General features: G+C 44.0%; 1 protein-coding gene across 2 annotated transcripts in view; it reads right to left on the bottom strand.

Annotated features, from left to right (window-relative positions):
• Nucleotides 1-2,045: 2,045 nt before the first annotated feature.
• MYH10 (myosin heavy chain 10) overlaps nt 2,046-14,719 on the bottom strand; it is a 74,899-nt gene continuing 62,225 nt past the window's right edge. For both annotated transcript variants that reach the window (XM_069952593.1, XM_069952594.1), the window contains 19 exons: nt 13,859-13,996; nt 13,387-13,510; nt 13,121-13,292; nt 12,773-12,985; nt 10,772-10,916; nt 10,463-10,669; nt 9,933-10,037; nt 9,278-9,430; nt 8,925-9,173; nt 8,613-8,825; nt 5,781-5,993; nt 5,530-5,691; nt 5,314-5,442; nt 5,096-5,184; nt 4,869-4,992; nt 4,428-4,636; nt 4,177-4,285; nt 3,923-4,095; nt 2,046-3,369 (listed from right to left, as the gene is read on the bottom strand). In XM_069952593.1, coding sequence (XP_069808694.1) covers nt 3,216-3,369; nt 3,923-4,095; nt 4,177-4,285; nt 4,428-4,636; nt 4,869-4,992; nt 5,096-5,184; nt 5,314-5,442; nt 5,530-5,691; nt 5,781-5,993; nt 8,613-8,825; nt 8,925-9,173; nt 9,278-9,430; nt 9,933-10,037; nt 10,463-10,669; nt 10,772-10,916; nt 12,773-12,985; nt 13,121-13,292; nt 13,387-13,510; nt 13,859-13,996 — 3,081 coding nt within the window. In that variant the 3' untranslated portion in view covers nt 2,046-3,215. The remainder of the gene's footprint in view (nt 3,370-3,922; nt 4,096-4,176; nt 4,286-4,427; nt 4,637-4,868; nt 4,993-5,095; nt 5,185-5,313; nt 5,443-5,529; nt 5,692-5,780; nt 5,994-8,612; nt 8,826-8,924; nt 9,174-9,277; nt 9,431-9,932; nt 10,038-10,462; nt 10,670-10,771; nt 10,917-12,772; nt 12,986-13,120; nt 13,293-13,386; nt 13,511-13,858; nt 13,997-14,719) is intronic.

The following is a 14,719-nucleotide window of genomic DNA, read 5'->3' as shown; positions in this document are numbered from 1 at the left end:
ATGTTAGGGATGCGTCTTGGCTGGGATCTGTGCCACAAAAAAAAAAAAAAATTGGGTGAAGGGGTCTGTGGACATACATGTGTAGTCCCGCTAGGGCTGGGCGATATGGCCTAAAATTTATATCACGATATAATTTGATGCATGCACGATATAACGATATATCACGATATATCAATTTTTTTGTGTGTGTGCATCAGCCCACCCTGTGCCAGTCATCAGCCCTCCCTTGTGCCAGTTATCACCCCCCTTGCCAGTCATCAGCCTTCCCCTTTGCCAGTTATCAGCCCCCCGTTGCCAGTCATCAGCCCCCCCCCCCCCAGTGCCAGTCATCCCCCCCTCTCAGTTTTCCCTATGTGCCAGCCATCATGTCCCCCCAGCCAGGGCCATCATCAGCCCCATGCCAAGCCATCTGCCACCCCCGACCCCTCTGCTACTTACCTTTCCAGGGCTGGCTGATGGAGTCCGCGAGGCGAGACGGGGCGCGTCTTCTTCCCAGCATGCACTGGGAGAGACCTGACGTCACACGCATCGTCAGCTAGCGCGCTGACGATGCGTGAACGGAAGGCCCTGCAGCGCGGTACCACGGAGCGGTAAGTGAGAAGCTTATTCACTACCGCTCCGTGGGCATGTATCGCGATATGATGATATGCCAAAAATCTATATCGTCAACCGAATTGATGACGATATTTTGGCATATCGTTTATATCGCCCAGCCCTAAGTCCCGCCAGTAGCTGCAGACGGGACAAGGGATGTGTTTATGTGGCCAGAGCTAGAATAAAGATCTGTACTGTTATGTCAGTGTCATTATGTAGAAAAATGCACTTTATACTGTGCTACAGTGTCAAAGAGGCGTGGCTTGGGGGTCTGCTGTGCCCTAGGCCCACAACTCGTCTGTCCAGAAAATCCACATTCTCCCACAGTGTGATGAACAAACTGGGCCCAGCTACACACCAGTGCATGCAGCGTAGATGTAACCTTGGATTTTATATATGATTTTCTGCTCCCAGATCCCCAGCATTTCCATTCCCTTTGGGCTCACACTAGAGGATGCCTATGCAAATTGTTCGTGCAGTTTCTTGAACTGCACCTTGAAGGTTTTATGAACGAAAAGGAACACAAAGGAAAGGTCTCTACTTCCCTTCAGATACACTTCTGGCTTTGGGGCTCACAAAGCTGCATCAAAATCAGCAGTGGTGCATTGTAAAGAGCAACTGGAACCTGTGACAGGAAAACAGAGACCCCTATTGGACTCTTTGTGGTAGTACAACCTCCATGAACCACATTGACCACTCTTGCTCCTCTGCTGCTTCAGAGCTCTGTGCTGTCCAGACCCCACAGGTCCTGTCTGCTTTGCCAATTCTTGAATGAGGTGGGACACTGCTGTGGCCACTGATTGGCTGAGTAGGCCTGAGGAGTAGAGAGCAGCAGATGACCAAAAATATAGGTGTGGCAGCTAAAGAAGACCGGAGAGGGTTAGTATTATAGGTTTTCTATTTTTTATACCACCCCCACAGAACCCTCTAAGTCTGGTACCAATGAATCTATGTGGTCTCTCTCCTCCATCTTGGCCACTTTGTTCTTGTCCCCACACCGAAATTTAAAAGGGATTATCCAGCGCTACAAAAACATGGCCACTTTCCCCCCCTACTGTTGTCTCCAGATTGGGTGGGGTTTTGAAAGTCAGTTTCATTGAAGTAAATGGAGCTTAATTGCAAATTGCACCTGAACTGGAGACAACAGTAGTGGAAAAAGTGGCCATTTTTTTGTAGCGCTGGATAATCCCTTTAAGGGGCATTTACCCCTTTAGTGAATTGAGTCGATTTCAGTCGAAAGGCGGCCATACCCTGTACCCTAAGCAAAATGATGTGGCTATAGAAGAGACATGGTTCTTTTTGGTGCCCTCCATTTTTGTGCTGCCTCCCATCCAAAGACTAAACCACGTAAAAAAGACCCCCACCCCATGATGGAGCTATTTATCATTTGTTCTCACAATGTACTAGGTATACTGGTCATAGATGCAACACAACCAGACAGTCAAGGCAAATTCTATAATGAATACGTTTATTGTCTTACAAAATTCGTTGTCTAGAAATATGGGATATACACGGGGGTGAGGGGAAAAAGGGAGATCCTGGGAGGAATGGGCGGGTGATTTCGGCAGCTGTTACGTATTAAAAAAAAATATAATAATAATAATAAGACAGACATTTATGCGCACACATAACCTGTATTAACCCTCAGTGGTCCAGGAGGGGGCGACATCACCCCTCCTACACCCAGAGAGCATGAAGCTTTTAATACAAATTAAAAAAACAAAAAACAAAACATGATATTTCCAGCACGTGTTCCGAGTAATACTGACTTCTGGATAGGACTTCCTAGTGATATAATGCACAGTAACGTGATAATCTCGTTCGATCTGCTGGGAGAAGTGGATATGTATTTTAATTTCTCAATTGACTAAGTGTCTAAGGCACCGTTTATGTCATTAAATATTTTTTTTTACATTTTTTTAGGTTTTTAAAAATTGCAAGTGGGATCTGAACAAAGTGCTAATCGCTAATTGAAATGCAATTTGGATAGAATTAATCCAAGCTACCAACGTCACAGTGTTGGCAGAATGCGGAATAGCTGGTGCCGGGTGTAGAGTCTGTGCCCGGCCCGGTTCCTACAGTTACCGAGACATGATAAAATCTGGCAGATTCACAGTTTAGTCAAGAAACTTCTTGTTCTGCAGTCCACCACAGACTGGAATAGAAAGGGACCTGATACAACATGCATGGGGGAGGAGGAATCGCGCATCTTCCCTTCACCCCCGTCATCGCCCACATGGGATAAGGACATGTAGTGTAGGCTTTATGTTTAGCCACATGATGCTATAAAGAAAAAGCAAAAAGGTCTTAAAACAGACGCCTTTAAAGGAAATGTAGAGTTGGAATAAGTAAAATCTCTTTGATGCCTGCCTTCTGTGTATGGGGGTGAAGGAAGGTAGTCTTCACCTCAATCCTGCAGAAATCGAGAAATTCTGCAGGAAACTGGTTCAAAACGGATTTGTGTTTTAGCATAAGAGCGGCCAAAGCTGTCTGGAGAGAAGAGCGATACAGACTCCTCCAGACGAGCTGACCCCTTGGTGCTTCTACGAGCAGTTTAATGTCCCTTCATTCTTGCTCCCTAGGCGGCCCTGGCTCGGGCAGAGGAATGCTGGGGAAGGAAGTCACTCAGCTGGGGAAGAAGCAGATGTCTCATTGACTTCATTGGTTTTACTCTCCGTCTCATCATCCGAAAGATCAAGGGACGCGCCCTCTATCTGGAGCTGACGGCGACCGGAGCGGCTAGAAGATGTTGAGAAGGACATGGGACCACCCCTCCTGCAAGAGGTAACATAGCATTATTAGTAACATTCAGATACCATTGGTAAAAGGTTACATAGAAGAACGCTTCCCGATACAGGAAACTTTGCAATCTTAAAGGGGTTTTGCAACCATTATCACTTATTCTGTTGATAGGGATTAAGTGTATGACTGAGGGCATCTGACCTCAGAGATCCTGAACCCCACTTAAGATGAATGAACAGGTGGTCAAGTATGTGCACTGCTGCCATTCATTGTCCATAAGTGTGCCAGAGATATCAGGAAGTGTGATTGGCACACTTTTACACACACAGATTTTATAAGCCAAAGAAAGGAATGGATTGAAAAAAGGATAAATCGCAGTCTTTACTTTATGACCTGTTCTCTGTTCAGTCTGTTCCTGGCTTTGGCTTCAAAAATCTGTCAGATAATCTGTAAGATATCTGTGTGTGTAAAAGGACCCTGATGGTTTGTTTACACAGACAGATTTATCTGTAAGGTCACAGCTATGACAGCTATCGGTCCACTGAAAGCTCCTCTCTCTCCACCCACCCCAGTTTGGTTCTCTCACCTCAGCCTGTTCTTTAGCGTGGACACTTCACGGATCAGACCCTCATTGGCCTCGGATGAGTCATCCAGCTCCCGCTGCAACTTGCGCCTTGATGCGTTTGCACGAGTGGCTTCCTCCTCTGCTTCTTCCAGCTGCCTCTTCAGCTGTTTCATGCGGACGTTGGCTTTTTCCATCTGTAAAATTAACCAGGGATTTATTTAGTATATTTGTGAAGATTTAACCAAGTAATGGTGATCCGAGCATCACATATGTACCTGCTCCTTGTACTGGTCAGCATGTCGCCGTTCATCCTCCACCTGCATGAAGACTTCCTTTAGTTTCTTCTCTGTTCGGCGCACAAGCTTGTTGGATGCGGCTCGTTCTCTGTGGGAAGAGATGCAGAAATCAGATCAGAGATACACAGGTAACTTGTCTTTACATTCACGTATGACGCATCATGTTCCTTCCAGATCTCTACATTGACTGTATTAACCATTGATGGACATGGCACCCCATAAATACTTACTTGGCCTCCTGCTCCAGCTGTTCCTCCAGCTGTGAGATCTTTGATTCAAGAGTGGCAATAGTGGCTTTAAACTTTGATTTCACAGTCCCCTCCAATTCCTGGAGTTTGGCTTTCAGCTCCTTGTTTTGTCGCTCCAGTTGCTGCCGAGCGTTTTCACTTTTCTGGGCTGAACTGCGCTCCCCGGCCAGCTCGGCATTCAGAGTGTCAACCTAGTGATGGAAACAAATGTGGACACTACTTACTAAAACTATGCTTATATCTCGATGAAGACCTTTGACCTGATTATTTAGCCGGCCATTTTATTTTAGTCCATTTTTCAAATGGAAAAAAAAAATACGATATTCATTGTCTTCCGTGGAGGACAACAGACAAGTATCACCAAAAATAATATCCTAACCCCCTGCCATGGCTACAATGTGGAGATCAAGGTTGTTCACTTACCTGGAGAGTGGTTTTGCGGAATCGGTCATTCAAAAGCTCCATGTTGCTCTGCTCCTCTTCCAACTCTTCCTCAAGCTGGGCGATCCTGGCCTCCAAACGTCTTTTCTCATCCAAGAGGGCAGATCTGTCAATGATAAGAAGGTCAAGTCTATGTCCAGCGAAGACCCAGATGTGATCGCTACCACACAAACATTACTGAACCAACACAATCTGTAAATCGGACTTACTTTCCTGAGGTGCTGTTGGAGATCTCATCCGCCAGCTCATCCCTCTCCTGCTCTGCGTGACGTCTGGATCGCTCAGAAGCTGCAAGTTCCTGTGGACATTAGAAGAGACATGGTTAACAGGAAGCAAATGAAGCGGCTTCTGAGTCTATAAAGACCTCTACACTTCAAACTCTGCACTTGGCATACAGGTTTTCATAGACCGTCCTATGATGAGTTACCTCTTGGAGTTGGAGAATTTCTGCCTCAAGATTCTTCAACTTCTTTTCATTCTCCTTTGACTGAGCAAAGATGTCATCTCGAGAAGCTCTCGCCTCTTCAAGTTCCCGCTGGTAATCCTTCATTTGAGCCTGACAACACACAGAAACTTTTTAGCCTATTAGAATTGGGTGGGTCACCTTGCCCTCCATTCTGTGTCCATCATCATGTGACATTACCTGCAGTTTACGGAGCTGCTTGATGGCATCTTCCCGGCCCTTATTTGCTGCCTCGATTTGTGACTCTAGATCCTTCAAATCCATTTCTAACTTCTTCTTGGCGGCAACAGCCAGAGCTCGCTGCTTGCGTTCATCTTCCAGCTCTGCTTCCATTTCTCTCACCTAGGAGAAGCAAAGGCAGTAAGACTCTATCTTGTATAGATGCTCCTGTATAAGGCCCATTAGATGACTGCATCCTCATCCTCACTCACCTGCTTCACCAACATACGTTTCTTCTCTTCATTCTGTTCATCGCGGGCTTGGAGGTCCCTCTCGAATTGCGCCTTCATGGCCTGCATGTTCACCTCCAGTCTAAGCTTGGCATCTTCTGTGCCCTGAAGCTCATCCTCTAACTCTTCCAGCTGAGTCCTCATTTCCTCCACCTGTTGCTCGAGAGTGCGCTTAGACTTCTCCAACTCATGAACCTGCGAAAGTAAGAAAGTGAGCAGTTGTCGGGAGTGACCACAAACCCACACATACAGTACCTCCTTCCTGCACAAAGGTATACAGTTACATCATGGTGTTATTGGGAGGCTGAACCAATACAGCACTGATCCAATGGATCAATGCAGTGCAAAATCTGTAAGAGCAATAGAATGACTGCTCACCAAGTACCATAGGTTAATAAAAAATGTATAACTTTTCGAAAATATAGGAAAAGAAAAAAAAAAAAAAAAAAATTCCACTACGGAGTGGAATCTTGTGACGCCACACTAAACATTCAATATAAAGAATCCGAAGCACTCGTTTTCATATGCAAAAAGTGTTCACAAGTTTATTTACAGCGTGAAAAAAGGCAAGGCCAGGAAAATAATACTTTCTTTAGGAAAACAATTTTTGGTTTATGGCGACAGTGGACGTTTCGGTCTTTCTCAACGTCGCTGTGGAGAAAAAATACGTACGTAAGCTGTAATTCTCAATAATTGATATATGGGTACGTGAAATGTCATGAATAGTCCTAGATGGAATGAAATTATGTCTCAATATGTGTGTAAGTACACACTACTCTGGCTACTCCATCCTCCTCATGTGTCCCCCTGTGTATTCCAGCATGCTATTGCCCACAGACTTACAGCATGCCATACACTATTTACCTATGCATATGTGACCGATCATTGCTCTATACTGTTTGCTTGATATAGGTCATTACTTGTCCTATACATGCAGCCTGTTATAGTGCTTTTCATTTGTGGTGAGTGGTGGTGTTGGGCAATAGCTCTATTTTGAGCCCATGTGGTGAGGTGTTTTAACTGGTCATGTGTCCCCCTGTGTATTCCAGCATGCTATTGCCCACAGACTTACAGCATGCCATACACTATTTACCTATGCATATGTGACCGATCATTGCTCTATACTGTTTGCTTGATATAGGTCATTACTTGTCCTATACATGCAGCCTGTTATAGTGCTTTTCATTTTTATCTGCTTTTCATTTGTGGTGAGTGGTGGTGTTGGGCAATAGCTCTATTTTGAGCCCATGTGGTGAGGTGTTTTAACTGGTCATGTGAAGCTACCAATTGGGGCCCATATGTGGACTTTCTTACCTATTTACAAGTATTGTGTTATTCCTTGTGGCCCTGTTTCCTCTTCTTAGTTCCCTTTTCTGTTTTCCATCTGTTTTTCCCACCACATAACCATATATTATATACATATAGCTACTAATGCATTTTTGTACATATTATTAATTTGTTGTTTGCCCACCATCCCTCCAATGTATGTACTTGCTTCCTGTTTTTTTAAATTTGAACTGTTCTTATCTTTGCTATGTAATCAATAAAGAGATTTTTTTGGTATATTTGGAATCATTGTCCAGCATTGTTATCTTTTGTTAGGTATATATTTTGGAGCTGTGCTTATGGAAGGATAGGTATTTAGGGGTCCTACTGTAGGTAGTATGCTTTTCATTTGTTTTTATTTTTGGCATGTCATGCATTTACAAATACGTCTCTCTGTAGTATCTGTACTGTACTGTATCCATCCCGCCACGTATGTTCTTATGTTATGTACATGTTATTCCACTCTATATCCAACCTACAGTATACATATTTTCAACATCATAGACCGTCATTTGACTATAACTCAGGTTCACATGATGTATACCACTGTAGTGTACTTACACACATATTGAGACATAACTTCATTCCATCTAGGACTCTATTCATATCAATTATCGAGAATTACTGGTTACTTACGTACGTATTTTTTCTCCACAGTGACGTTGAGAAAGATCCTGGATAGGGTCAAAACGTCCACTGTCGCCATAAACCAAAATTGTTTTCCTAAAGAAAGTATTGTTATTTTCCTGGCCTTGCCTTTTTTCACGCTGTTAATAAACTTGTGAACACTTTATGCATATGAAAACGAGTGCTTTCGGATTCTTTATATTGGATTATACTTGGATGAAAAGTCCGTCCGTGATTAGCACCAACTACTTCTGTTGTGCACCCCTATCTCTTCTATCTACACTAAACATTAACGGAACGGCAAAGCTGGTACAAACTATGCCGCCGGCCGGGGCTAGTTCCCAGTTCGAATAATCATTATACTGAACTAACTAAACTAATGAATGGAAGTGCATCTCTTCTTGCGGACTACAGTAAGTGATTCTATATTACGATCACACTGACTACACCAGGGTTTAGGTAGATGCGCTGGATGTATATATAATATTAAGACTAATGCTTATTTTGGGAAGCAGGGGTCTATCCCTAACCAACATCCATAGCAGCGAGCTACAACTTGCCATACAAGCGCCGTATCTACAGTATACTCAATTATTTGAGAAATACAGCTGTACATTATATATAACATTTGCTATCTGAGCATAAGGAATCATTCACACTATTAAATTACCAGATTGCTTATCCTGCACGGTCAACAGTGTAATAGTGGAAAGATACAAAATAAGGTAGATTTCGGATCAAATAAAAGAACAAAAAGTCATCAAAAAGTCACTTGCATGCAAACATAGTACCGACAAAAACCACAGATCATGTTTCAAAAAACAAGCCCTCACACAGACCCATAGACTAAATAGTACTCACATTCTTGCCAACATCGTCCTTTGAGCTCATGAGGTCTTCCATCTCTGCTCTCAGCTGCTTGTTCAGCCTCTCAAACTCATCTCGAGCCTCCAGTGCTTCTTCGAGGGATCTGGCCAGAGAGAGGGCCTTGGTCTCTTTCTCCCGAGCATCGGCCTCTGCTCGGTCACGTTCTTCAGCACATCGGGCAGAGATGTTTTTCTCTTCGGCAAGAAGCTGAAAGCAGTGACAAAGAGAAGATGATAAAACTCTCATTCTATACACTCACCTTCTGAGGAGAACAACATGGCTCCAATGTTGACACAGCAAACCCACCTGGTCAAACTTCTTCTGTTTCTTCTCCAGGTTGGACACGATTTGCCTCTGGTGATCCAGATCCACCATCAGATCATCCAACTCTTGCTGAAGTCTGTTTTTCGTTTTCTCCAACTTCTCGTAGGCCAGGCCTTTTTCCTCCAAGCGCTGACCCACCAACTCCATGTCTTTAAGCAGCTTCTTCTTGACCTCTTCCAGACCTTCTATAGTTCCTACATCATCCTCCACCTTTTTCTTAGCGTCAGTAAGCTAAACAGGGTGGGAAAAAAAAAAAAAGAGCAAGGACGTAGTAAGAGCAGAAATTGCTGCCATACACAGATACTTCTGTGCCCACCACCTGACTATGACCTTACCTGTGCTTGGAGGGTCATGATCTGCTTCTCCAGGGCTTTCCTGGCCTCCTCCTCTTCCTCCTGCTGCTCCTGTAGATTGTTCTTCTCCTCTTCCAGCTGTCGAATGCGGCTACTGAGGTTCAGCTTCTGTCGCGTCTCCTCTTGGAGCAGCTCCTAACCGGGGATGAATATGTTACACTTGGTTGAGCTTCTTTACAGATCACATTACAGCATTAAACCAAGCTCCTGAGCAATGCTGGTTGATAAAGGACACAAATGATGATGGCAGCTGGGCAGCAAAACTAAAAGAGCCAAAATAGAAAAACTGTTCTTTAGAAGCAGAATCTGCAGACAGGCTGAAGCCTGTAAGGAGGGTAACAAGGTTTCAGACCAGATCTTGTAGAGCTAATCATCTTCTATAAGTGCCGGTACTAGATCAGGCCTGAAGAAACCTTATTCGGGTCTAGGAGCCAGCAATGAGACATTGAGCGGATCCACACAACTCAAATGAGGATCCACTCAGATGAGGATCAATTCTTTATTTAGAAGAAGCGGTCATCTCCATCCTCCAACATCAGAGTCTTTACATCCATATATTATACAGGAAACTAATTAGACTCTCACGATGATGGGCAGCACAGTCCATATACTAATGTATATATTTACAGACTCCTACCTGTGTATCCTGCAGCTGGGACTCCAGGCCGGTCACATCCTTCACCAGCTTAATACCCTTTTTCTCTGCTTCCTCAAGCAGACTAGAGACATTATCCAACTCATTCTAGAAAATAAACAGAACAAAATGAATTACTATCTCCATCACTGAAGGGACTGGTGTTATAGTACAGCAGTCATATTCTTGTACATGGGGAAGTACAGACGTTGTGCTCTATGAGGCATGATATTATGAAAAGAATTTAAAATCATAAGAATTAAAAAAAAAAAAAAACTTAGGGCCTATTCACACAGAGCAAGAGCGAGGCGCACAAAAAATAACATCGAAATAATGGAACAGGAAGAATTTCAAGCGGTGTCCGTGGTGCGGGCTCTGCTTGCAATTCTTCCTCTTTTGCTCTGTGTGAACAGGCCCTTAGGAAGTCACCTAGGATATTAAGTTCTCAACTTTTATGTACCCCATCGGGAGGTGGCTGCCATGTAAGTAGTGAGGGTACCTAGAATAGAGAACCTATACATTGGAGACAGTACCTGGAGCTTACTGGTCTTTTCCCCAAGCTCTGCCCGGAGCCGGTCCCCTTCGGACACTTTGGCGTGGAGCTCCTGCACCTGCGCCTCCAGCTTTTTCCTCTTGTATTCGGACTCTGCTTTCTGCTGCTGCAGGACCTTCACCTCCCCGGCCAGCTCCTTGTTGTCAGACTCCAAGGTCTGCTTGTTCTTCTCTAGATTCACCTTAAACTGCGGTCAAGTAGTAACATTTAATGTTGAATGAAACTATTTTACAGAATGAAAAGCCATGGATGTAAACCAGCTGCGCTCCTGTCTCCACCATCTTCTTACCCTCTTGGCTTGTTCCAGCTGCTCTGAAAGCTCCTCCAAGGCTGTGGCCTGCCGCTGCCTCATCTCCTGGATCTGGGCCTCATGATTCTTAGTCTCTTCTTCAATGCTTTTCTTCAGTTCAGCCACCTCCTGCTCACGTTTCGTCCTACAAATGAATTACATTTTATTTCAAGTGAATAGGACTGAGATGCTTATCTGTGTATAAAAAAAAGTGGATACAGCATTTCCTTGAGTACCGTGGTCTCTTCCATTCTGCAGACTGCCAGGTGTCCCAGATGTCAGACTCCACAGATCAAACCTTAACCCATAGCTGCACCAGGACGTTACTCAACGTCCTCGTGCCGCTATGGGAGTTCAGAGGGGGGTCATGCGGCGATCCCCCTCTGAACTGCCGCGATCCCGGGTGCCGCATGTAGCCCGGGATTGCGGCAATTAGTGTGCACGGTCCGATCGCCGTGCCCGCTAATTAAGTACTTAGAAGCAGCTGTCAAAGTTGACAGCTGCTTCTAAATACTTGCTCATATCCATCCATGGTGGTCTAGTGGGGGGATCGCCCCCCTGCGGCGCGATTGCGCGGGGGGGGGGGGGGGCCATCCCCGCATCCATCCCGGGCCGGGGTCTGCGCCGTAATGGTGCTGATCCCGACTCGGCATTCTATTGCTTTTGGCTGCAGCAGCCAAAAGCAATAGAACACCGATCTCATGGATTCATGCAGTATAACTATACTGCATGGATCTCTATGAGAGATCAGAGTGCAGATACTAGAAGTCCCCCAGGGGGAATAACCCCAACCCCAGGGGGGCTTCTAGTATATGTGTAAAGTAAAAGAAAAATGTATTTTTAATAACACAAAATCCCCTCCCCTAATAAAAGTCTGAATCACCCCCCTTTCCCCATTTTATAAATAAAAATAAATAAAAATTAATAAACAAACATGTTTGCTATCGCCGCATGCGTAATCGCCCGAACTATTAATTAATCACATTCCTGATCTCACACGGTAAACTGCGTCAGCGCAAAAAAATCCCAAAGTGCAAAATTGCGCATTTTTGGCCTCAAATCCAGAATAATTGTAATAAAAAGCGATCAAAAAGTCATATATGTGCAATCAAGGTACCGATAGAAAGATCACATCATGGCGCAAAAAATGACGCCTCACACAGACCCATAGACCAAAGGATAAAAGCGCTATAAGCCTGGGAATGGAGCGATTTTAAGGAACATATATTTTCTTTAAAAGGTTTTAATTTTTTACAAGCCATCAAATCAAATAAAAGTTATACATGTTACATATCGTTGTAATCGTAACAACTTAAGGAACATATATAACGAGTCAGTTTTACCCCAGGGCGAACGGAGTAAACCCCCCCCCCCTCCCCCAAATTAAAAAAAAAAAACATTTTTTTTTTTCAATTTCACCACACATATAATTTTTTTACACATTTTAGGCAAACATTACATCTGCCATAGCAAAGTACAATTAGTTGCGCAAAAAATAAGGGCTCATTTGGGTCTCTAGGTGGAAAAATGCAGGCGCTATGGCCTTATATACACGAGGAGGGAAAAATGAAAACTGGCTGTGTCCCCTAAGGGTTAAAGGGGTTTATCCAAGCTCAAAAAACATGTCTGCTTTCTTCCAAAAACAGCACCTCCCCTGTCCTCAGTTTGAGCGTGGTTTTGCAGCATTTGAGTGAATACCACACGCAACCAGAGGACAGGGGTGCCGCTGTTTTTGCAAATAACTAGCTGTATTTTTTTTAATCCTGGATAACCCCTTTAATGGAATATTCTGAGGTTAGGCAGTCAAAGTAAACTTCCCAAAGAAGTTGATAAATGGAGACACTCTCTTTTTCAGACATGATCTGAACATCCAAACTGGGACAGGTGTAGGGCTTGTTATATGGTATCAGATATCATTGTGATGAACCATACATCAATGTCACGGCAGACAGGTCCTCTAACACTGACAGACGACATGTCCAGCATTCACATTGACAGTACCTTAGCTCCTGCTGTGCGGCCGTAGTGTCCAGCGTGTCCTCCAGCTCAGTCTTCAGGGCCTCCAGCTCTTCACTTAGGTCTCTCTTCTGTTTCTCAGCTTTGTTTCGGGAAGCCTTCTCTGATTCCAGGTCTTCCTGTAGTTCTGCGATCTGTGCCTGCAGCTCCCGCACCAACTTCAGAGCGTTGTTCTTCTGAACCACTTCATCATCCCCTCTGTGTGCAAGAGGAGAACAGCAAAGAAAATCACTAAACGAGTCTAAGAAGTAGAGATAGACACGGCTAGTGTGTCCCCTCTAGGGTGGTCTGGGACAGCCACAGATATGGTGTATATGTCATCTCTTATGTCACCTTGCCAATGCAGCCTGCAGCTCCTCTTCCTTTTTGGCCAGCTGTAACTTAAGTTCCTCAATCTGTGCCTGCAGCTCAGCTATTTGGTCCTGTAGGTCAGTGGTCTCCCCATCAAGCTTCCGTTTGGCCTTCTCGAGCTCCTGGCGGGTCTTTTCCTCCTTTTTTAACCTCTCTAAAAGAAAAAAAAAAAAGTAATAGACACAAAAGTAAGTAAATCTGGAGGTTGAATCCAGTAATAGAAGGTTCCAGAAATCTTGGCACGTTACCTTCCAGATCAGAGATCATCATCTCCTGCTTGTTCTTTAGCTTGGCCAGGTTCTTGGCCTTCTCCTCTTCCTCAGCGAGCTGCGCTGTGCATTCTGCAATCCGCTCTTCCGTTAACTTTTTCTCCTGAAAAAATACTCAGAGATTACAAACCCTGTCAAACCATTTCACACATTCTTCTTTATTTAGCAGCTTGTCCTGATCTCAAGCGGTGTAAAATCTACTCCATTCACATCAAAAGCTGCTACCAGAATACTGCTAGCTGCCACTTACCCCCTAACAACATACTTGATAGATCCTACAATGTGCTGCACTCTTGTATACAGCACTGCGAGGAGTATAATGTGAATGGAGTGTAATTTAAAGCATCTCTAGAGGAGTATAATATTGATAAAGCAAAGTAATGTTTAAGCTACTAAAAAAAGAGTCTTCTCTCCAGATATCTACAACTACAGGATCCAAGCAGCACCGCACCTTTATAAACTTGGAGTTCTGGTCCTCTAGCAGCAGAATATCCTCCTCCATCTTCTTTATTTTAGCTTCTGCCGTCACTTTCTCGAGCTGTAGCTTCTGCCGAGCTGCTTCCTCCTCATCCAGCTGTTCCTCCAGATCCTTAAACAGGGAAAATGAACACACTGAGCCATCTGGTAATATTTAAGAATGTAAATCATCTAATGGGCAGGTAATATATTAGATAGCACTTTAAAACCTGCAGCCTAGAAGACTTAACACAGCCCTATACTGTGATCTACCTACCTGGACCATGACAACTAAAGGCATTGGTATTGTGTGAAAGGGTTTAGGTGAATACTCTTTTTCCCTTCCTTTTGTAGAGGCAATATTACTGTTTGACACGAAAGGGGACACTAGAACTACATAGAAGCTTAAGTATTGTGGTAATCCTGCTACAGAGCACTGTTACATTGAGAGGCACTATTTTATTGGAATTAACTTTAGTTATAAGGAAACAACGCACAGCAGCAGACACGGGAACCGTAGTTGGAGAAAAGGCGGGGAAGGTGCTGGAAAAGTGTGGAAAACTTAGACAAGTAGCGGCCAGAAGATCAGATCAGAGTTGGATGAAAAAGACACAAATGGTGAACTAGCACAATTAGAGCCATCATTATATGTAACTGTACTGTAATCACACTCTACAAGACCGGTGTACAGCTGGAAACTGACACCATATTAGGGGTGATGGGGGGGGGGGGGGGATATTAATATATTTATTGTGTGTTCTATTCAGTACCATAAAACAAAAAAAAAATTGAGTATTGTAGCAAATAATTTTATTTAAATCATGTTAAAATACAGAAAAAAAGAGGAAAAAATGAA

Source organism: Dendropsophus ebraccatus, chromosome 14, assembly GCF_027789765.1.
Source record: "Dendropsophus ebraccatus isolate aDenEbr1 chromosome 14, aDenEbr1.pat, whole genome shotgun sequence".
NCBI classification, from domain to species: domain Eukaryota; kingdom Metazoa; phylum Chordata; class Amphibia; order Anura; family Hylidae; genus Dendropsophus; species Dendropsophus ebraccatus.
This window is presented reverse-complemented; position numbering and strand designations above follow the sequence as displayed.